At 46.5% G+C, this 22,266-nt stretch overlaps 1 protein-coding gene across 1 annotated transcript in view; it reads left to right on the plus strand.

Moving 5' to 3' along the window:
• Positions 1-22,266, plus strand: part of CHCHD6 (coiled-coil-helix-coiled-coil-helix domain containing 6) — a 220,330-nt gene that overhangs the window by 99,207 nt on the left and 98,857 nt on the right. Inside the window, exon 5 of the mRNA XM_005866942.2 lies at positions 6,099-6,182. Coding sequence (XP_005867004.1) covers positions 6,099-6,182 — 84 coding nt within the window. The remainder of the gene's footprint in view (positions 1-6,098; positions 6,183-22,266) is intronic.

Here is a 22,266-nt window from a genome sequence, read left to right on the forward strand (position 1 = left end):
ATTTATTGTGATAACTGATTTACTTATACTTATTCCTATAATTTTTTGTTGTTGTTAATCCTCACCTGAGGATATTTTTCCATTGATTTTTAGAGAGAGGGGAGAGACACACAGAGAGAAACATTGATGTTAGAGAGCTGGGGTCAAGCCTGCAACTGAGGTATATGCCCTTGACCGGAATTGAACCCAGGACCCGTCAGTCTGCGGGCCAATGCTCTATCCACTGTGTCAAACCAGCTAGGGCTATTCCTATACTTTTAATTAGTATTTTCTGTTTACATCCTCTTCTTCTTCTCCCCTCATATTCTTCTGCCCTCTCCTCCCTCTCCCTTCTCTTCCTTCTTCACCTTCCTCTTCCTCTGCCTCCCCTGCCATGAAATAGGAAGTCAAGACTGACAGACTCTTCTTTCATACTTGTTATCTTTGTCTTCCATTGCAATATTCTGGCTGCAATCTCTGTACTATATTTCAGTTTACTAATTTCTTCCTTACTGCCCTCAACTTAGGGCTTGTCTTATTCATTTTATTTTTCATTTTGGAGAAATTGAAATTTATAACATTTACCTGTTATTGGATTTTCCTGGTCCAGGTCCATAATTTCTTCTTTGTATTTATTTTTTATCTTTTTACACCAGAAATTATTTCTTCCATATATTTTTTAACACATTAAAAAAACATTTAAAATATATTATCAATTGGAAATTTGAATACTGGCTGAATATTTGATGATGTTAACATTAATTTTTTTTTACCTTTTCATTGAATTTGTTGGGGTGACATTGGTTAGTCAAATTATATAGATTTCAGGTGTACAATTCTATAATACATCATCTGTGCACGGTGTTTTGTGTTCATCACCCAAGTCAAGTCTCTTTCCATCACCATTTATCTCCCACGCCCCTTTCTACCATCGTTAATATTTTTAAATTTGCATTGGTGCTATGGTTCTGTTTAGGAAAGTAAAAATCCTTATCTTTAGACAAATACGTTGAAGTATGTACAGATCTGCTGTAAGAAATTTGAGGGTTGAGGGATTGTGGTGAGTATAGGTGAAACAAGACTTTGTTTAGTTTATAATTTTGAAAGCTTAGTCTGGGGTTTTATTATATTATTCTGTCTTGTTTTTTAAATTTTCCATAATAAAAAGTTTTTTCAAATTCTGTTTGTAATGTCCCATAAAATAAATTTAATCTGGAGTGAATTCATATTCAAGCTGCTGATTTTATTGGTATTCTTTCTAAGCATTATATTTCTGCACATATTTGGGGTTGGTTTGCAGGCTTGTTTTGAGTAGAAAGTTTGATATTGGTCTTGTTTTGCTTTGTTTTGTTTTCTCTCTCATTTTTCCCTCCCTGTGTAGTATTTTTGTGGTTGCCTATATTGCACCCAAGTGCAGGGCCAGGTGTGGTGTGGCCTTTGGAGGCCTGCCTCCACTGTGGTTCTGGTGGTGCTGCGGCTCTGGGACCTATAATGAAATCACTGGATTTCATTATAAATCTCAGATGAACAGAGTGGGTTGGTAGTACTGATTAGGGGATGGAGTGAAGGCAGTGAGCTAGTCACCTGGCTGGCTTACTGCTGGAGGCCAAGGCTTTAGGGGATGTGCTTGGTTCATTTGTTAGGGCTGTAGCCTGGGCCTGTGGGCTAAACCTGGGTCCAAGCAAACGGAAAACCATGCCTTACATTGGGGTCTTGAGGAATCTGTTACAGCAGCTTCTTACTCTGGGGTAGCCCTAGGCTCTGTGTGGCACACCTGGCCCCAGTGCCTCCCTCTGTGGAGCAGCACTTGCTCTGGCATCTCTGCTGCCTTCAGCCTCACCTACTGCTTTGCATTTCTGTTTAGTTGGGGATTTTATTCTTGTTCTTTGACGCTGGCTATGTCTCTCTGGCCTTGTGCTCTTATTTTTTATCTGCCCTGACTATGTGTTTGGAGCCAAGTAGATACATCAGAGTATGAACTCATTGTGCTCTCTTAACTGGAGGAAATCCTTGACTAAATCACTAAAGATTCCGTTCAATTCCCTATTCAAAGACTGTGATCTGCTGAGTATATCTTCATAAAGGTGATATTTTCCCTTTGTGTTGGAGATAGCATACTTTATTCAGTATTTTTCCTCCCAGAAGAGTGTTTTGGAAATCTCCTTAGAGAAAATAGCAACCCGCTACCCCATAAGTTATTCTGTCTGTGGTCTCCTCAGCACACATCCCTCTCTGAAATTACCTGATTTATCTGCTCCCACATTTGTCTGTCCTACTGGGATCTAAGCTTCCTGGGAACAGAAACTTTCTCTCTTTTCTGTTTTGTATCCGCAGCCCCTTTACGATAGTGTCTGTCACATGGTGGACACTCAATAATGTTCTGATGATTACTGAATCAGTCACTGAAACCTGTCTGTGCCTCCCTCATTTCATGGTCATGCTGAGAGATGCCTGCTGCATGTCGTCTGTGAGCGCTGGAAAGCAGGTGTTGGACTTCTACAGCTATGTAGAGTGACTAGTGTTGTCTGATGCCTGCCTTCATTCATCAAAATCGAATCATCGAGGGCCTACTCTGGGCCAGGCACTGACATCCACTTGTTTATATCTCATTCATTTTCTACAGCCCTTTACCATGTCACCTCCTGTCCATTATCAGTCACTGGATTTCATTATAAATCTCAGATGAACAGAGTGGGTTGGTAGTACTGATTAGGGGATGGAGTGAAGGCAGTGAGCTAGTCACCTGGCTGGCTTACTGCTGGAGGCCAAGGCTTTGGGGGATGTGCTGGAGTCGGCCAAGGCCCTTCCTCTCACAGAGCTTCTGTTCCAGTGGGCAAGACAGACTCATAGCTCTTGAAGCAGTTCATCACTTACTTGGTAACAGCTTAGTTATGTGGCAAATTGATGTAATTACAGAAGGCCCCTGGCTCCTCAATATACCTTCTCCCGTGTGAATAGTCTCTATGTGGCCTGAGGAAGCAGCAGTAGTTGGGGAGCTCTGCCTGGAGACTTAGCTCTGCGTCCCATTCTTGACATCAGTGTTCATAATGGCAACATAGGCCGAGCATTTCTGGAGCCACTGCCCATCCCAATGTGTCAGTTAGGTGGTGGGTGGACATGTGGAAGTGCCCCCTTGTCTGCTGCCCACTGACCCCTAGTGAATGGCCACGGAAGAGCCTCAAAACAATTTTGCTTTCAGATGTCATCTTCCTGCTTGGCTGGGACTGTTGGCCAGAAAATGGCAGGTCCAGGGCCCAGGAGATATTTCTTGCTGGCTACTTTACTGTATCAGATTCTCTGATTGCACCAGGGATAGTTAACTGGTGAGTGCTGGCTGCTGAGGATCCAGCACAGATTAGCCATTCTCGCATTCCTGGAACCTGCCTCAGCATCATGCTTTGAAAAATCTTGCGAGAAATCCCCAGTATTCAGTCTCACTGTTTGTATTTAGTGTTTTGGTTTTTTTAAAGTGTTGGCATTCCACAGGCATTCCAGAAACCTTCTTGGCATTTTTAGATATTTTACAGCTGCCTCAGGAGCCAAGTTATTACTCTTCTGTATTCTGCAGGTAAGAAGAAAATACACAAGAGAAGGCTAGCAACTTGCTTAAGCTCACAGGCCCCTCGGTGATCTAGCTGGCATTAGAACTTGATTCTCAGGTGGTCAGCCTGTCGCCCAGCCCTGCTGGCTTGGATTTTCCTGGGAGCAGTGTGGTCCTCCAAACCCAAGCCTTTCCTCAGACACTGTCGTGGGGTCAGCTCCCCACATTACCAGCCTTCCCCCACACTCACATCCATTCCCACTGCGGCTTCAGAAAGGCTCATGCCAAGGAGAGTAGCAATGCCAAGGAAATGAGCTTTCAGACACACCAGTTCTTGTCCTGCCTGGTGTTTCTGAGCAGTGCAGACCCATGCACTCATAGTGTGGTTTGAAGGAAGAAACCCAGAACTCAGGGTCACACTGACTTAGGTTCATGGTCCACCTTAGTCATCGACCAGCTCTTGGGGGTCATGAGAATGAAGTCACACAGGAACCTAGAATGGTGTCTGAGCACACTTGACCCTTAGCAGAGGGTGGAGGCAAGCAGATGGCATTATTCCTCCTACAAGCACCACGCCTGTCTTCCGGAGTTCTCAGACCCCGCTTTGCCATGATGTTGGTGTACCATTGTGGTGGCCTGCAGTGGCCATGCCCCTTTCTAGGGGTTTCCTTTAACCTCTATACAGTCCCGTGTGGTTCTGTTCCAGGTTTATATGTTACTAGAGGCCCAGTGCATGAAATACGTGCACGAAATTCGTGCATGGGTGTGGTCCCTAGGCTTGGCTGGCGATCGAAGCGCGAGTGTCTGGTGTGGAAGGGCAGGTCCCAGCTGACCTCTGGGCCCTGAGCAGCACCTGGGCCCCTGGGCCCCCATGCACCCCCCTCTGCCTGAGTCACGGCACCCAAGTCTCCACGCAGAGATGCAGTGAGCACGGCTGGATGCGTGGGCCAGGGTGCAGCATGGGCCTCTGGGCCACCCAGCGGCGCCCCCCGGGTGGGCAGCGTGCTCTCTTCTGGCTGGCCTCGCAGACTGGCTCCTATGTGAACCCATGGGGAGCCCGACTGGCCCCTGTGGTCCTGTGGCTGTGGCCCAGCTCACCCAGAAAAGGCCGTGCGGGTGCAGGGCAGGATCCTTGCAGGCGCCTGGCATCTGAGCATGGGGGGTAGGGGGCTGCTTACACCGGCGCGTGAACCCTAGCATCCCGGGGGAGGGTAGCAGGGAAAGTGAGAGCGAGTTTGGACACCCTGCATTCTCACCACACCTCCGTCCCCATCACCCCCGCCCCCAGGTAGCTAGCAAGAGGTTGCAGCCCCCCACCTGGGTGCTGTGGGAGGTTGGTTGCTGCCACCCACTCCCCAGTTCCCTGTCCCAGCCCGGGGCCTAGCCCCGAACGGGAGATCAGGGCCTGCTGGCTGCTGGTTACTGTCTGTGGGGCCATCGGTCAGGGCCAGGCCCCCTGCCCGGCTCCCTCAGCATGTGGGAGCCGGGCAGCGGCCCTGCCCACTGATTGCTGTCTGCGGGACGATCGGCGGGGCCATCGGGCCCCCACTCGCACCCGCCTTGGCCTGGTGCTGCCCGCTCACCTGCTCCACCATCCCGTAGTGGTCCCAGTCTGGTCGGGGCCCATCAGAGCCCATAGCACCTCCACTGCCGCCAGCTGCCAGCGCTGCATTGCTGATGCCTGCCATGTTCTGTACCGCCCCCTGGTGGTCAGTGCACATCATAGTGAGTGGTTGAACTCGGGGTCGAACTTCCGGTCAAGGGGACAATTTGCATATTAGGCTTTTATTATATAGGATACCTGAGTAAGCGGGACCTTGGTGGAGTTAGAAAATTGTTCGAGGTCACTCAGCTAGTGAAGGGCGATGTGGGTTCAGCCCAGGTTAGCTGGTTCCAGGTTGCTTGTCATGGTTAACCAAGCCCCTCCTCCTAACTGTGACCATGAGGGCGGGTCCTCGGCTGAGTGCACCAGCAGTTCTGTTTGTTCCCACCAGGTGGGCGAGGGAGCCACTGCAACCTCCGGCTCTACGGAGTTTGCCTCACCAAAAGAAGGACATTTTGGCATCCCTGCCTCTTACAACTTAGAGAGTGAGTCACTGGCCTGGTGTGGTGCCAGGTGTACGGACTCATGGCCAGGTATACGGACATATGCATCTGCCATTAGGACCTGGCCCCAGCTCTTCCCTCGTAGCGATGAGCATTGGGCCACTTAGCCCCTCGGTTTTTTCATTTATAATAGGGGAGCATAATAATCCTACCTACCCTTTAGAGAAATTGTAAGGCTCAAATGAAAGAATATGTGGGAAGCACTTGGTCCAATACTTGGCACATGCACTAGTAGCATTCAGTAAATGTTAGTGCTTGTCATCTGCGAAATGGTTCTTAAAATGACCTACTGTTAAGTGTTGTGGTGAAAATTAAACACAAGGTAGGCAAGCGATGTAGCATAGCACGGGTTCCAGTATCGCTCTTCTTCTCATTTTTAATGCCACTGTGAGCAGAAATCGTCGTGGGTTTCTCCTTGCAGCCCTAGCCCAGCTGCTTCTGGTTGACATGGACTTTGTTCTCTTCCAACTAGGACAGCGAGCTGGAGAACCGAGAGTCGGAGCTGAGACGCCACAACGCCTTCTATAAGGAGCAGCTGGCGCGCATTGAGAGGAAGGTAAGACTGGGGCTCGGCTGCCTTTTTGGGGGGCCAGGTCCTAATGGCACTGTCAGGGAGAGAGGAAGCCACAGTTCCTCAGTGCCCATTCACCCCAATAGCCAGTCACCCCATGGGCATGCCCTCCTACATGCCACAGTGAGCACCACACCCCCAAACTTTCAACAAGTGGCAGTCACAGAGATCTTTTTGTTGAATGCCTTGCTCGTTGCAGTTCAATTTTAGTAAAAAATCGTTGCACCACAGGGCAGTGCTGAGACCCAGTATACGTTTCTCACTTTAGTTAAGCTACACTGGATAAAAATAATAATAACGTGAAGTCTTGCTATACAAATATATTAAAGTTGTATTATTGATTTTCTCCTGGGATTTGGGGAGATCAAAGTGCACCATGGCTATACTACTTTTCTAAGGATAAGCCTTTGAAATGAATGAGATTCAAAGACATTTCATTCCTTTTTTAAAAGCCTACAACAATTCCTGAAAATTCATTTGGTAACTTGCTTACTTTGAAGGAGGAGGGGGGTGGGGGAGGAGGGACTCACTTGTTGATCACGGCAGATTATTTTTCAAAGAAATGGCTTAAAATGTGGGAGGGATGGTTGGGAGGGTAAAAAAATAGTTCTCTCTCCTGCCTGAGACAGCATGCCAAGCAACCCGAGCCATCAGCTTATTGCAGGCAAATCTTTGAGAATCGTTTGTCACGGTTTGGAGCTTTGAAATTGACAGTTTGCTTGAGGGGCTTGATTTTCATAAGGGCTTTCTCCTGTGGCATGCCACACTGGAGCCTGGCAGAAACGTGGGTTTCTGGATTTCCAGGCAGCAGGGACATGGGGGCGTTTCCTCCCTGCTCCATGGACACCCCCACCTGTCCACCCTCTTTGGGGTGTCTCAGGGACCATCAGAATTGTGATGTGAACACAAATGCTGATGGTGACAGCCTGTGGTCCCAAGGGCTGGCAGGGCACCTCGAGCTGCCTACAGAGGTGGGTAGGCCTTAACAAGCACATGTTTCCCGGAACAGCCTCCTGCCCAGGTTTGACGATAACTATAATGACAAGGATTGTGATTTGAGATCCTGGAAAAGGGTAAAAACATTCCACCAGCCATAGCTCTAATTATCACAGTTGCCCATATGTTCATAAGCACAGATTTTTTTTTTGTTAAGTGTGCAATTTTACGGTCTCCTGCTGTGCTCCTCCTGCATTTTCCTCTCTGGGTTTGGCATGTGTGTGTTTGGGGTGGAAGGCAAGTAGCCTCACAGCTTTTTTCCTCCCCTAAAATCTGTTTTCCCCTCATCACGCTCCTGTCTCCTCTCTATGATAGTCCTCTGCTTTCCTGAGGGAAAGGACATTCTCCGGGATGAGCCCTTCTTTCTCATCTGCTCTCCCCACGCATCATAAAGTGAAGTCCAAACTCCGTATGCATGCACATGCAGGCTTTTATTTTGTTAATGAGGTTTTCCCACAGGATTGTGAACAGTATTGAATGCATCTAGAAGGAGGTACAAAAACATGATCTCCTTCGACTCTTAAACAGCAGCATTTTAAAAACATATATGTGTTTTTTATTGATTTCAGAGAGGAAGGGGGAGTGAGAGAGAGATAGAAATATCAGTGATGAGAGAGAATCATTGATCAGCTGCCTCCTGCATGCCCCACACTGGGGATCGAAACCGCAACCTGGGCATGTGCCCAGGGAATCGATCAGTGACCTCCTGGTTCATAGGTAGATGCTCAACCACTGAGCCACGCCAGCTAGGCTAACGAGCAGCATTTTGCTGTGATAGTACAAAGGAGGAAAGAGCCTCAAACATCCCAGAAACTGGAGATTGGTGAGGGAGCTGGGGAACGGAGTGGGCTGGAGAGTGGGGATCAAGGAGGCATGGTCAAAAGCTTAATTGTATCCGTTTTGAAAAAGTTTTCCATTTTTCTCTGTGGATAATTTTATTCCGGTAACGGCTTGGGAGGATGGAAACAGCATCCAACAATCACTTTTATGAACTGTTGCTTTTATATTATTCTGCTTTCAGTTGTTGAATACTCTCAGACCTTGACATTTCTGTACACACAGCTTCAGGGCCTTCCAACCATTAAGCTCCTTTCCTTTTCTTTTTTTTCCAATTCCTTTTAAGTTTAGAAATTGGTGGTGGAAACCTGTTCAGGGGGAAACATGGAACAGTTGTTGAATCATCCTTTACCACCGCAAATTGTTGGGCGTTTGGTCACAGGTGAGAGAAGGTTGGGGTAGGGGAGTCGGAGGCCTGGGCTCTTGGAGGCACACTGGTGGTCCACATACCTCTTGGCTGGACCCCTGTGGTAGGATGCCTGCCTGGAGTGCTCGTCTATTGTGCTTGTCATGTAGGAACAGCCTGCACAGAACCCAGACTCATTTTTCAAGGAGGAGACTTCTTAACCCCTTTGTACTGCAGTATTTATCCCCTAGATGATTATTCTTAAGTGCGCAAATCACATTTTGTAGGGCTCCTATGCTTTATAATCTTTCCGAGTAATTTTTCCTCACGCCCACACTGTAAGATCTAAGTGAGGAGTGTTTTCCATTTCACCACAGAGAGCAGCAAGCTGCCTTGTGAGGGTCTTAGGGCACCTGTAAGCACATCCCAGACACGGAGCTCACACACACGCTGCGAAGCAGAGGGCAGCGCGGGTGAGCGCTGGACCTGGGCCCGTGTACAGCTCTGTATCATCGCACTTTGCAGCCGCTTCACCTTCTCACATCTCAGTTTCTTCATCTGTAAAATGGAAATACTAATGCTTTCTTTCAGGGAGTTGGTGGGGGCATTAGCAAGGTAAAATCTGCAAAAATGTTGGCGTATGCCACGGCTCCACCTATACCACATCTGGATTCAGCTATCATGGGGCTAAGGGTGACTTATGCCCAGTGGCTCTGAACTCAGCCCTGATAGCTGTTGAGCTGACCACTCTTCTGCCCTCCACTATGGAGCCAAGTAGGGTGGGGATGTGAGCGGGCTTTGGAGTCCAGCAGACCTCAGCCTTAGTTCTGCCTCAATAATTTAACAGCCTTATGACTCTGAGCAAGTTGTTTAAATTCTGAGCTTCTGTTCTCTTATCTTTGAAATGGGAATTTTAAGACTAGCCTGCCAGTTGTTTTGGGGATGAGTAGTCATTTCTGTAAAAGTGCCTGAGATAGAAGTTTTCATTTCTCTTTCATGTTATTTCCAGCCTCTTTCCCCTTATTTAATAAATGCATAGCCATTCATTAATTCCACATTTATTTAATTCTGCTAAATGCCCAGAGATTAAGACAATTGTGGTTCCTGCCTCACGAAATTCAAAATCCAGTTTGGAAGGGGGAGTGGAGGTTTTGAAGATTAGGACCCCAGATGGGAAGGTGCCTGAGAGCCAGCTGCATGTGACCAGTGGACCTTCCAGCTGCATAAAAATAGTCTCATTTTTTTCTAAACTCAGCACCTGAGTTTAGAAAAAAAGTGGAGAGGGAATTTTGGGGGTCTAGCTTCAAAGACTGAGGCAGGGAGAAAGGAAGAAACGCAGAAATATGTCTTCTTTGTGGATTTCAGGCTCTTTCCCCCGGAATGTTGATCTCGCTTCCTTCCCGTTGGTGCACACATCCCAGCCCTTCTCCTGTTTTTGTCTTTGCTTCTACTCTGGCCTTCTTGTGACTGTCATGTGATCCTGCCAGTCCTGCAGCCTTCTCAGTGACAGCACTGAACGGCTCCCTGCCTGGTGTCTCTGGGGTGCCAGTTAGGGCCTGTCAGGAAAACAGGAGCTGCTCTAGGTTCAGGGAAGAGGAGTTTAATACAGAAAGTTCACTTCACAAGAGAAGTCGGAAACGTGAAAAGGGCCCAGCCTCACAGATATTGCGGAAATGTATTCACAGCCACAGGGCTGTGTGCACTCAGTAGAATGGCTGACAGGGGAACGATGGACACCTCCAAGTGCTCGTCAGGCTGTAGTTTAACCCAAGCTCTTAGGCACTGCTGATGTGCTGTCAATTGGCAACGCCACTTTGGAAAACTGTTATCCAGTGTCTGCCGAAGCTAAATGTGCACATTGGATGGGCCCATTTGTATGACGTACAAACACAGCAAAACTAATCTGTGGTGTCAGCCAGTGGGATAATAGTACCTCTTGAGGATAGTAGTGACTAAGGGAACATGCGGGGGCAAGGTTCCTTTTCTTGACCTGGGTGCTAATTACACAGGTGTGTTCAGTGGTGAGAGTTCATGAAGCTATGCTTAGAGGATTTTACACTTTTCTGTCAGTATGTCCTACTTAATAAAAAGTTGAATGCAGCTGAGGAAGGCAGGCCTGCCCTCAGGCATTAATAAATTTTTATTTTTATTTTTGTTGTTGTTGTTAGTCCTCACCTGAGGATATTTTTCCATTGATTTTTAGAGAGAGTGTAAGGGAGGAGGAGAGACAGAGAGAGAGAAACATTGATGTGAGAGAGACACATTGATTGGTTGCCTCCCACAAGGCCCCAATCAGGGCCAGGGATTGAGCCTCAGGCACTCATAGAATTACCCGCCATTCCTTCTTATCTGCACTCTGGGCCCTGTGACCCTGTCATGTGTTCTAGCACTCACCACACTGTCTTGTGGTTCCTGGCGTCTGCGGTTTTTTCTACTTCCAGGCTGTGAAGGTCTAGGAGCTCAAAGTTCTCATTGATCTGATTCATCAGAGTGATTCATCACCAAGGACTGGGGAGGCATAGAATAGGTGCTCAGTAAATGCAAGAATAATGAGAGGAAAGTGTGTGTGCACAAGTAGGAAACAGTGACACAGGGGGCCCCAAGAAGAAAGGGGAGCTCTTGCCAAAAAGGCTTTTAGGCAGAAGATGTGTGTAGAGAATGAGCAGGACATGGAGAAGGTGCGGCTTCTGGATGGAAACCCCAGCCAGTGTGCTCCATGTACCAGTTGGCAGTGGGTGGTAAGCTGTAAAAATAGGTTGGGGTCAGATTGTGAGGTACCTTGGATGACTGGCTGACAAGCGTGGTCTTCCTTTAGGGTAATGGTGGGAATTCTTGAAGAGCTGTAAGTGGGAGAGAGATTGGAGCTTGGATAGCCAAAAGAATAATTAAGAGAAAGAGAAAAATTCGAGCAAGCCGCTACACTTGGGTAATTCTAAACATGCACATATAAAGTGGAGGTGACCAGCAGGTGATTGAGAAGTGTCAGGCAGAGTTCTGTGTCCTGCAAGATGAGTCACTACAGTTTCTATGAGCATGTGCTGTGCCAGGCTCTTTTATATAAGTTGTCACTAATCTTTGCAGCAACCGGTGGAAGCCAGTTCCAAAGGTGGTTGGAGGGCATGCAATGAGAAGGGCCAGTTTTTCCTGGGAGAAGCATTCTCAGAGGAGTCAGCCTTTGAGGTAGATTATATTACACATTTTACAAACTCAGAAATTAGGGACCAGGTGAAACGAGCTGCCAGAGGCCGTTCATCCGCTGGGTGAAGGCAGGGCTCTAGCATGTTTGCTCTTTCCCCACCTCATGCCACTTCCCGAAGCAGCTCGGGAGGAAGAGCTTCAGGAGAACTAGTGCCATGGCTGCAGGGCAGAGCGGGCTAGGATTGAGAAGAGGCCTCTTAATTGCTTTGAAAGACATGAGTTACGTTAAAGGAGCCTTTTCAGGATTGCAGTGGAGACTGAAGCGGGGTTACATGTAGGATTATTTGGGTCTGCAAACAGAATGAGAACATTGTAGTTTAAGAGGGAGTCACTTGAACCCATTTGTGAGAGGAGGAGAATTCATAACGTATCTCTGAGGGGGATCCGGTGGAAGCCAGTTCCAAAGGTGGTTGGAGGGCATGCAATGAGAAGGGCCAGTTTTTCCTGGGAGAAGCATTCTCAGAGGAGTCAGCCTTTGGCCCGGGAGGTGGAGTGGGTTTCCAGCTGTCTGGTGAGTGAGTGGTGTGTGTTGCTGGAAGAACTACTGACTGCCAACTGCCCTAATGGCCAGCAGACATTTATCCTGAGTGAGGGGAGGCCCAAAGTCGGTACCAGAGACTCAGAGAAGTGCTCGCCATTTAGGTGCAAGACAGACAAGGCAAGTATTTCCAAGTGTGACATGCCTGCATAGAAAAGCTGCCAGAGCAGGGAATTCAGAGGAGAAAGAGATAACAGTGACCTGAAAACAGTACAGCAAGAAATCAGCCCTAGTGGGAAAGAAGTCTTACCTCCCCCGATCATCCTAGGGCAGTGATGGCGAACCTATGACACGCATGTCAGAGGTGACACGCGAACTCATTTTTTGGTTGATTTTTCTTTGTTAAATGGCATTTAAATATATAAAATAAATATCAAAAATATAAGTCTTTGTTTTACTATGGTTGCAAATATCAAAAAAATTCTATATGTGACACGGCACCAGAGTTAAGTTAGGGTTTTTCAAAATGCTGACACGCCGAGCTCAAAAGGTTCGCCATCACTGGCCTAGGGAGCAGTTCTTTACCAGCTGAGCTGGTAAAAAGGCCTGAGCCCAAAGAACTCTTGAAGATTATCGAGTCCGAAGTTCTTCACCAGGTGAGGTGAAGAAGGATACCTGCACACCAGTTACCCCGCTAATACCATTTTGTAGGTTCTCAACAGTGTACGGTAGTGATAAATGAAAGGGATTTAGAATGGCCTTTCTTAGCAAGGGTGGACTTGTTATGCCTGTGCCAGTGGGACCCAGGGCCTTTGATAAGGGTGATCAGTGAGACAGGAGGGAACAAAGAAATTGAGAACCATTGCTCCCATTCAGTTATTTTCACAGATTAAAATAAAAAGGCCCCAATAGCAGCTAAGAGGTTTGAGACTCACTTGGTAAACTGAGTTTTTAGATCTAGAGCAGAGGTCCTCAACCTGTGGGTCGCGAACAATGAAAATACATCCTGCGTATCAGATATTTACATTACGATTCACAACAGTAGCAAAATTACAGTTATAAAGCTGCAATGAAAATAATTTTATGGTTGGGGGTCACCACAACATGAGGAACTGTATTAAAGGGTCGCGGCATTAGGAAGGTTGAGAACCACTGATTCTAGAGGGACCTGGGTTTGACTCATCTTCACCACCTATTGGCTTTATAGACATGATCAAGTCACTTAAGCCCTGGAGCCTTGGCTGTCTTCATTTTTACCAGGGGACAGTAATAACTACATTGTCAAGGTAATAAAGGGCATAACATAGAACCCAGTCTATTGTAATATATTATAGTATAAATGGTAGCTGCCATTACTATTACCAGCCAACTATGCAATATAATGCCATTGCTCTCATTGTCCCCAGAGATCATATAGCTAGCTAATAATATAACCAGAACTCTAATTCCTTGCTGTTATGTGCATTAGTCTTATAGTTACTGTTTTTTACATTAGGGTGAGAGTAGTTGTTAATTATAGGTGCTAGAGTTAGATGCTTTTATATCTTGGCTTCCACCACCCCACCACCTCTAAAACCATCATCTCACTCCTACCTCCACCTCCAACTCCTCCACTGCCACCTCCACTATCACTTCCACTTCCACCATCACCAGTACCTCTACCTCCATCACCACTGCCACCTTCACCTCCACTGGCACCATCATCTCCACTATCATCTCCATCACGTCTACCTCTACCTCTATCCCCACCATCTCTACCACCCTGACCTCCACCTCCATGTCCACCATCATCATCACTGTCACCACCTTCACCTCCATTCTCATTTCACCTTCCCTGCCTCTACTTTGTATATTGCTTCTGGTATGTTTGCTAAAGATCTGTTTCTTTACCTCAGTCTCATCTCATACTTTGCAAAAATCCTTTTGTTTATCTCATACTAACCATTGAGGTGAGGAGGGAGCAGAGACTCCAGTCTCTGTTGCACATTGGGAGAGGCTGCGGTTTTCCTGGGCCTTGTGGCCAGGCTTTTCCGGGACAGATGTCTGGGATAAGAATCCAGCTGAACTGGTGGCACACCTCCTTTTTGCTACACACAGTACCTAAGTTATGTCACTTAGGGTTTATGGCAGTGGGGGTGGGAAGTAGGAGAGGAGTGTTTATATTACAAATGAAAATGAGGACACTCAGCGAGGTTAAGGGATGGTGTAAGGTTTCAGCGCCATTAAACTTCAGATCTAAGACTTCGTTCTTTCTGAATCCACATGTGTAAATTGGAATAATCGTGGTTCCTATCTTGTAGGGCAGTTTCAGTTTTGAGAATTAAATGTGTAAAATAATGCTAACAAATTGTCCCTCTGTCTCCAGAGCTGGCTTTCTTGGTGCTCAGTAGCTAACAATTGCTGAGTGCTCTCCACTTGCAAAGCCCTGGCCAAGCACCTTACTGGGAGTCCCTCCTTCGACCTTCACAAGAACCCAGTGATCTGGGTGCTAAAATGACAACTGCCCTTGTTTGAATTCTTGCTGTGAAAGTGCCAGGTGTGTTCTAGCCTCATGACATGTACTAATCTATTGCATCCTCAAAACACTCTTGTAAGGTAAGAACTATTATCATCCCCGCTTTACAGCTAAAGAAACAAGCTTTGAAATAGGCAGCAGTTTTCACTTGAATAATTTGGGGTTATAGGGAGCAGTCAGAGTTTGCTGCCCATAGCCCTTGGCTAGCTAATTCAGGGGATCAGTGTTTCATCAGCTACTCAGAGTATTGTTTGAAACTGTATTAAAATGATCCACAATATAATCTACTTTAAGTAGAATAGGACAATAGTAAAATGAATCTCCCTGTTCCTATTCCCCAGATTCAAAGATTTTGCCACATTTTCTCATATCTATTCCAATTTCCTTCTTTGTTCTTTGCTCATGTACTTTACACCAAGTCCCAATCAATGAGCATGACTTTTCCCCTACATACTTCAATATGTGTCTCTAAAAAGTATGGACATTTTCTTACATAGCTACAGTATTGTTTCTTGCCTCAAAGAATAACATTATTTCTCCAATTTCCTAAAAAATCTGTCTCCAGGGTTTTTTTTGTCTGTCTGTTTCTGGTATAAGTCAAGATCCACCAGAGCCACCATGTTGCCATTTGTTCTGAGGCTAGTAAGTCTCTCATCACCTCAAACTCTGTGCCATTTTTTTAGAACAACAACTTATTGCAGAACTCTTTAGGTTCCTATTACCTTTTTTCTCCATCATTGTATTGAACCCAGTCCAGAAAAGTAAAGTAAATGCTGTGGGAAAACCGACTGTTTCCTGTGTTAGGAGGGGACATTTTCATGCAAGGCCAGAGCCAAATCACAGTGGTGAGGTGGCTGTGCGCAGCTGCTGATTCGTGTCATTCCCTCTGTTATTGGTGCTAGGGTCCTTTTTAAGCAAAGGCGCAATCACTATCTCCTCTTGAAGTGGTCTCAGCACCGCTTCTGGCAGCAGCTACATTAACATGCAGCAGCTCCTGCCCCGGGGTCATTGTCTGTTGGTTTTCCTCCAGCACATTAAGTCTCCCAAATAAGTACTTAGAGGTTGAAGAGCCAGAAGTGTCTGTCAGTCATGTGTGTAGTTTGCCACCTATCCCTGCTGAAAAAGACCCAGTCAAACAAATACTTTTAATTAAAAGGGACTCCATGCTCTTTCCCTTTCCTTTCCTTTCCTTTCCTTCTCACCTCTTTCCTTCCCAGCCTCGATCAGCTCAGTTTGACCCAGTGAATTCCCTTGAACCTTTCCTTCACTCACTTGGCCACTGTGGTGGTGAGATGTTGAGAAGGGAACTCAAACTTACCCTTTGGCCTCTCTCTACTAGTGCTGTGCCACCCTATTGCACTCGTGGCCAATTCAATAATTTTGCCACATTTTCTCATATCTGTTTCTCATATCTATTCATACCATTGAGCTTAAGGCTCCTGATCTTCCTTTGTCCTCCCCCCACAATGGCGGCGCCTTGCTAATCTCTCTCTTGAGTGGTTCGCCATCACCTCCCCGCTATTTATTATTCTTTGGCCAGACCCTTCTTCACCTATGATCTGGCAGCCACTTGTTGCAGAAGGACTCTTTCTGAAGCCCACTAGCCACTCCCCGCTGTATTCAGGAGAAAGCTGGGATTCCTCAGCCTGGCCTGTGTTTTCTACCCTTCCCCAGTTCTACCTGGCATGCTGCCCAGCCTTATGGCCTCTCCCCGGATGCTAGAATCACCCTGGAGGTCTTCTCTGACTAATTCCTGCTTCCCCCTCTGCACCCCGCTGCCACCTACCCTACTGGCTGTTTTGTTCCCAGAGTGAGCTCAGTGCCTGGTAGATGCCTGACATGGTGGCTCAGCAGTCAGGGCAGCTGACAGCACTGGCAGCACAGAGCTGCCAGCAGCAGAGTGGGGCTGTGGTGCCTGTAAGTAGATGGAGGTGATTCTCTGCATGTTGCTTGGTGCTACCCAAGGGCGCCAGGACTTCCCTGCCCTGAAAATGCTGCTTTGGCAATGGCATTGTGGGAATTACCCCTTGGCTGCTTGGAGCCTAACCAGTCGTGGTGCAGCATTGCCTTTTAAAAAATTGCTTATACTTATTTCTTAAGTATCACCTGTTCATAGTAGAAAAAACAAAAATTGCAGATAAGCCCAAGGAATAAAATGAGCTTTGCCAAAGTAGCCCTCCATCTAGAGAGGTAACCATTGTTAACATCGTGGGGGATACTGCCAGACCTGTTTCTGTTGTGATGATATTGGTCATGGTATATATAATATTTGCAAAATGGATTATAACCATCCATGTCCTTTGGTAACCTTTTAAAAACTCAATCCATTATTTCTTTCTACATCAAATCTATTTCTATACTTAGTTAGTTGTGTACTATTCCTTCTTATGACAGTATCTATAACTTACTCTACCAGTTCCCTCTCTTTGCACTAAGTTGCTTTAGGCTTTTCCTAAAAAGGGGGATGGGGGTTCCTTTGACCACCTTTATTACTGCCTGAACTCAGTTATTAGGAAAAATACTTAGAATTGTGATTACTACACCAGAAATTGTGTCCAGACTTCAGGCTTGTCACACCTTGCTAGATTGCCGCGCTAAGTTTGTAACAGTTCTCACCCCTGCCAGCAGTGCATGATGGTGCCGGGCTCCCTTCCTTTCATCTACATGGCCTATTTTCCTTTTCATTTTTAAAATTAATTATGAGTGTAATGCGTGTTTGCAAGAAGTTGAAGCACTATGAAAGCACATGAAGTGCGGCCCGGACTCTCCAGAAGGAACACTGATAGGCGTGCTTCCAGCCATCCCCTGAGGATATCAGCCTTATTTGTGTGAAGAACAGAAGTGGTTTCTTTTTTACAGATGGAGGTCATAGTTCATATTTCTTAACTTGCTTCCTGTATCTAACAGTATGTCTTGGACAACTTTGCATTTCAGTTCTGCTGTTTTCCTTTTCATGATTGCAAGTTGGGGATGACCATCATTTAACCATTTTCCTGCTAATGGACATTTAGGGTTATTTTCAGTCTTTCACAATTAATTTTAATAAATACATCCACATTTCTCTTTAGAAATAGGTACCAATAAAAAGAGTTAGTGAGTTCCCTCACACATCTGTGCCATTACAGCCTTATATCAGCCTTAAAATGTTTGCATTTCTTTAACTATTAATATGGCTGAGCATCTTTTCATAAGTTTTTTGGCATCTTATATTTACTCTTTTGAGAATTGCCTCTTTATATTATTTACCCATTTTCCTATTAGGCAGTTGGTTGTTTTATAAAACTTATTTATTGGACTTCTTTATGTAATACTAGAGGCCCAGTGCACGAAATTCGTGCACTTGGGGAGCCCGAAGGGAGTGGGCCTAAGCCATCAGTTGGACATCCTTAGTGCTGCTGCGGAGGCGGGAGAGGCCCCCGCCATCATCAGCCATGAGCCCGGCTTCTTGGGGCCCCGCCCCCCGCCAGTCGCCTGACTGGCTTCTGGCTGAGAGGCACTCCCACTGTGGGAGCACACTGACCACCAGGGGGCAGCTCCTGCATTGAGCATCTGCCCCTTTGTGGCCAGTGTGCGTCATAGCGACCGGTCATTCCACAGTTCGGTCAACTTGCATATTAGCCTTTTATTGTATAGGATGGTCCCTGGCTGGTTCTGCACCCTCTTGCTTTCTGTTAGACGTGCTTCTGTGAAAGCTCCCTCCACTGCCCCTAGAAGCCCTCTAGGTCAGGGACTCAGGTGTTTCACTCCCGGAAGCACAGGGCAGGAATCACCTCTGCATCTTCGAATCATAGGTCTCCTGCTCGGAAGTTCTGACCTGCACCCGGAGGAGTGAGCAGGGGGCCCATCCTGATTTTCAGGTGCATTGGGGCTGAGAGGGTATTAACTGCTAATTATACTTATGTCAAATGGCTTTTCCTGTTTTGCCTGTTTTAACTTGATAAGTATAGTTTTGGCATTTTGATATTTAAAATCTATATTTTATGATAAGCTTAAAAGCTCCCCCATTTTCATTTATTTTAAGTTTGTCAATTTGATGGGCAAAAAAATGGTCTTTTGAATTTGTACTTTTTTATTACTAATTGAGTGATTGTGCTCATTGTTTTCTGAAATCTGTTTACCCACTCTAATCACTGTCAGAAGCTTTTATCTGAAGGGACTCTGACCTGGTGCAGGTGTTGTCCTGTTGTCTCCCCACCTGGTGATTGTTAGCCACTGACTAATTTCCCCACAGGTTGGACAAGCATGGGATTTGGATCCATACCTGGGTCTGCCTCCTTACCTGAGTTATGGCTAATTGTGTGACCTTAGGCAAATTAGTTAATTTTCTTCAGGGAATAATAACAATGATCTTATTGGACTAATAAGGGTTGAATGATACAACATGTCAACATGCCTGTCATATGTGTACAGAGATGTATGGTCGTGTTCCTTTCTCCTGAGGTAGTTCACCGCTGTAATGGACAATTGCAGTTGCTTTCTTTTATAAATATATTTTTTATTGATTTCAGAGAAGAAGGGAAGGATAGAAACATCAATGATGAGAGAGAATCATTGATCGGCTGCATGCCACCTACTGGGGATTGAGCCGGCAGCCCAGGCATATGCCCTGACTGGGAATTGAACCATGACCTCCTGTTTCATAGGTCGATGCTCAACCACTGAGCCACACCAGGTGGGCTGCAGTTGTTTTCTAAATGGAGATCAGCTCAGGTGTTCTGCATGTACTAGTAACTATGACTTGCTGGTTCGACTTTTACTGTGCACAGTAGTAGCTGTTATAGAACCCTACAGGACCAGCCCGTGTGGTGCTCCAGGGAGGTGAAAATTAACTCCTCCTCCCCTTGCCACCCTTCCCCCTCCCACTACCCTTCCTTCCCAAGTAAACCTTATCTCCAGTTGTCTCAGGCATTCCTCACAGGAGGTAATCTGAGCATTCTAATTTTGATAGATTTTAGCTTGTCCCTTTCTCCACAGGCCCTGGAACTGAAGCCAGCAGGCTGGTTTGATGGATGGGACAGGACAGGGCTGTGCTGTCGCCCTCGCTAGTCCTGTGGGGACGTTTCCCTAGCAGGGCTGCTAAGCTGCCTTTGGCCATGATTAGGTCCCTTGGTTGCCTATGTGCACACTGCTTGGAAGCCATATTCCCTTCATTCTGCAGGCATGTGGACCCAAGCACATAGGACTTTAATCAGGTCCCTGTTCATTGGAATGGACTGGGCTGCTCAGCCTTTCAAGATGTTTGGATTCTGATTCTGTTATCCATCCAATGTATTTGGTCTCCCTCTGAGCTTCACATCGGTCGACTGCACATTTGATCTCATGCTGCCTCTCCTCTTCCAGTCATCAGTAATGATCTGAGAAGGAAAGAAGATGCCACACTCTAAGGGCAAGCCCTGTAGTCTTTACTCTCTTGAGCCTTCCAAGAACGGGAGCACTACTCCAGCTCCCTTCGGCTATTGGTCCACCCAGACAGACTGTCACTATGCAATGTCCCCATCACTCTCAGCAGTGTCTCCCTTGCTCTAACAAGTATCCCCACCACTCTAGGAGGTGCCTTCCCCCCATTAATTTATGACAAAAGTGGGAGGTGGGTCTACCTGACTGTTTCTGTCTGTCTAGGCTGGCTTCTAGGTGGCTGGCACTTCTGTTTCTAAGTACTTAGACTGTAGAATTTTGTCAGGGATCTGAGTTTGGGTTACCAACAATAGTTTGCAAAAATACCTTTTCTCTTTTGCTAAATGTCTTTTGGACATTGTCTTGTCTTGGGCATCTTCCCATTTTCTTTGTGTCCTTGAGATTGGCAGCACCTAGCAAGTCTTTCTGTAAGTTAATTCAGAGCTGAGATGTGATTCATCTGGATCAGGAGATTTGAATTCATTTAGTGTGACTGGATGTTCTCTCACAATCTCTCCCCCAACTTGCGTTTCAATTCCCTCGTATCAGTGTTTGATTCACCCTTTTCAGTCTGAAGATTGTTCTCCTTGATAGAAAATGGGAGTTTAGTAGTTCTTTCTCTCCATCATCTGTTAACTGAACACCTTTCACCCCAATATGGGCCTAATCCTTTCTTATTCCTGTCGTCCCTAAGCCAATTTTAAAAGCCTATTTTTTTGTCCTTCATGTTTTCCAAACAGCTCAGCTTGCCTGACCCCCTCCCCCACCCTTTTTTTTTGACAGGCCTAGGCCACTCCTTAGTGTCCCTGGCTGGTTCTGCACCCTCTTGCTTTCTGTTAGACGTGCTTCTGTGAAAGCTCCCTCCACTGCCCCTAGAAGCCCTCTAGGTCAGGGACTCAGGTGTTTCACTCCCGGAAGCACAGGGCAGGAATCACCTCTGCATCTTCGAATCATAGGTCTCCTGCTCGGAAGTTCTGACCTGCACCCGGAGGAGTGAGCAGGGGGCCCATCCTGATTTTCAGGTGCATTGGGGCTGAGAACAGCTCGCCATCCTTTTCCCCTTATTAAGATCTTTCGTGATTATGTTATTCAGAAATGTGTTTTTAAAAGGCTCTTACTGTTCTTAAGCTGTCCTCTCATCACAGAACAGTGGTTCTTGACAAGGGGTGGTTTTGTCCTCCAAAGGACATTTCTGGCATCTGAAGACATAATGATTGCCCTTACTGGGGGAAGGTACTATTGGTATCTTGTGGATAGAGGTCAGGGATGCTGTTAAACAGCCCCACAGCTAGAAACAACATGTCAACAGTGCCACTAACTGTGGTTGTCATTGTCACCAAGGTGCCTGTGCACAAATGCAGGTTTCCTCTGGAGAGACCTGGTCCAGGTGGGGCCCAGACCAGCATTTTAAGAAGCATACACAGGAGTTGTGCTTCTTAAAATGATTCTAAGCATTTGAGAAATACTTGTTTTAGAATCTTGGGTAAGAGCCCTGGATTCCTTAGACCAGTGGTTCTCAACCTTGGATGCACATTAGAATCACCTGGGAATCTTTTTAAAATCCTGATTTCTGGGCCTCATCCTCTGGAAATTCTGTGTCTTTGTTATGTGGTGGGGCCACAACATTAGTAACAGACACAGAATTTCCGGAGGATGAGGCCCAGAAATCAGGATTTTAAAAAGATTCCCAGGTGATTCTAATGTGCAGCCAAGGTTGAGAAGTGTTCTGCATGTACTAGTAACTATGACTTGCTGGTTCGACTTTTACTGTGCACAGTAGTAGCTGTTATAGAACCCTACAGGACCAGCCCGTGTGGTGCTCCAGGGAGGTGAAAATTAACTCCTCCTCCCCTTGCCACCCTTCCCCCTCCCACTACCCTTCCTTCCCAAGTAAACCTTATCTCCAGTTGTCTCAGGCATTCCTCACAGGAGGTAATCTGAGCATTCTAATTTTGATAGATTTTAGCTTGTCCCTTTCTCCACAGGCCCTGGAACTGAAGCCAGCAGGCTGGTTTGATGGATGGGACAGGACAGGGCTGTGCTGTCGCCCTCGCTAGTCCTGTGGGGACGTTTCCCTAGCAGGGCTGCTAAGCTGCCTTTGGCCATGATTAGGTCCCTTGGTTGCCTATGTGCACACTGCTTGGAAGCCATATTCCCTTCATTCTGCAGGCATGTGGACCCAAGCACATAGGACTTTAATCAGGTCCCTGTTCATTGGAATGGACTGGGCTGCTCAGCCTTTCAAGATGTTTGGATTCTGATTCTGTTATCCATCCAATGTATTTGGTCTCCCTCTGAGCTTCAC

This window comes from Myotis brandtii, unplaced genomic scaffold (genome assembly GCF_000412655.1).
Source record: "Myotis brandtii unplaced genomic scaffold, ASM41265v1 scaffold240, whole genome shotgun sequence".
NCBI classification, from domain to species: Eukaryota; Metazoa; Chordata; class Mammalia; order Chiroptera; family Vespertilionidae; genus Myotis; species Myotis brandtii.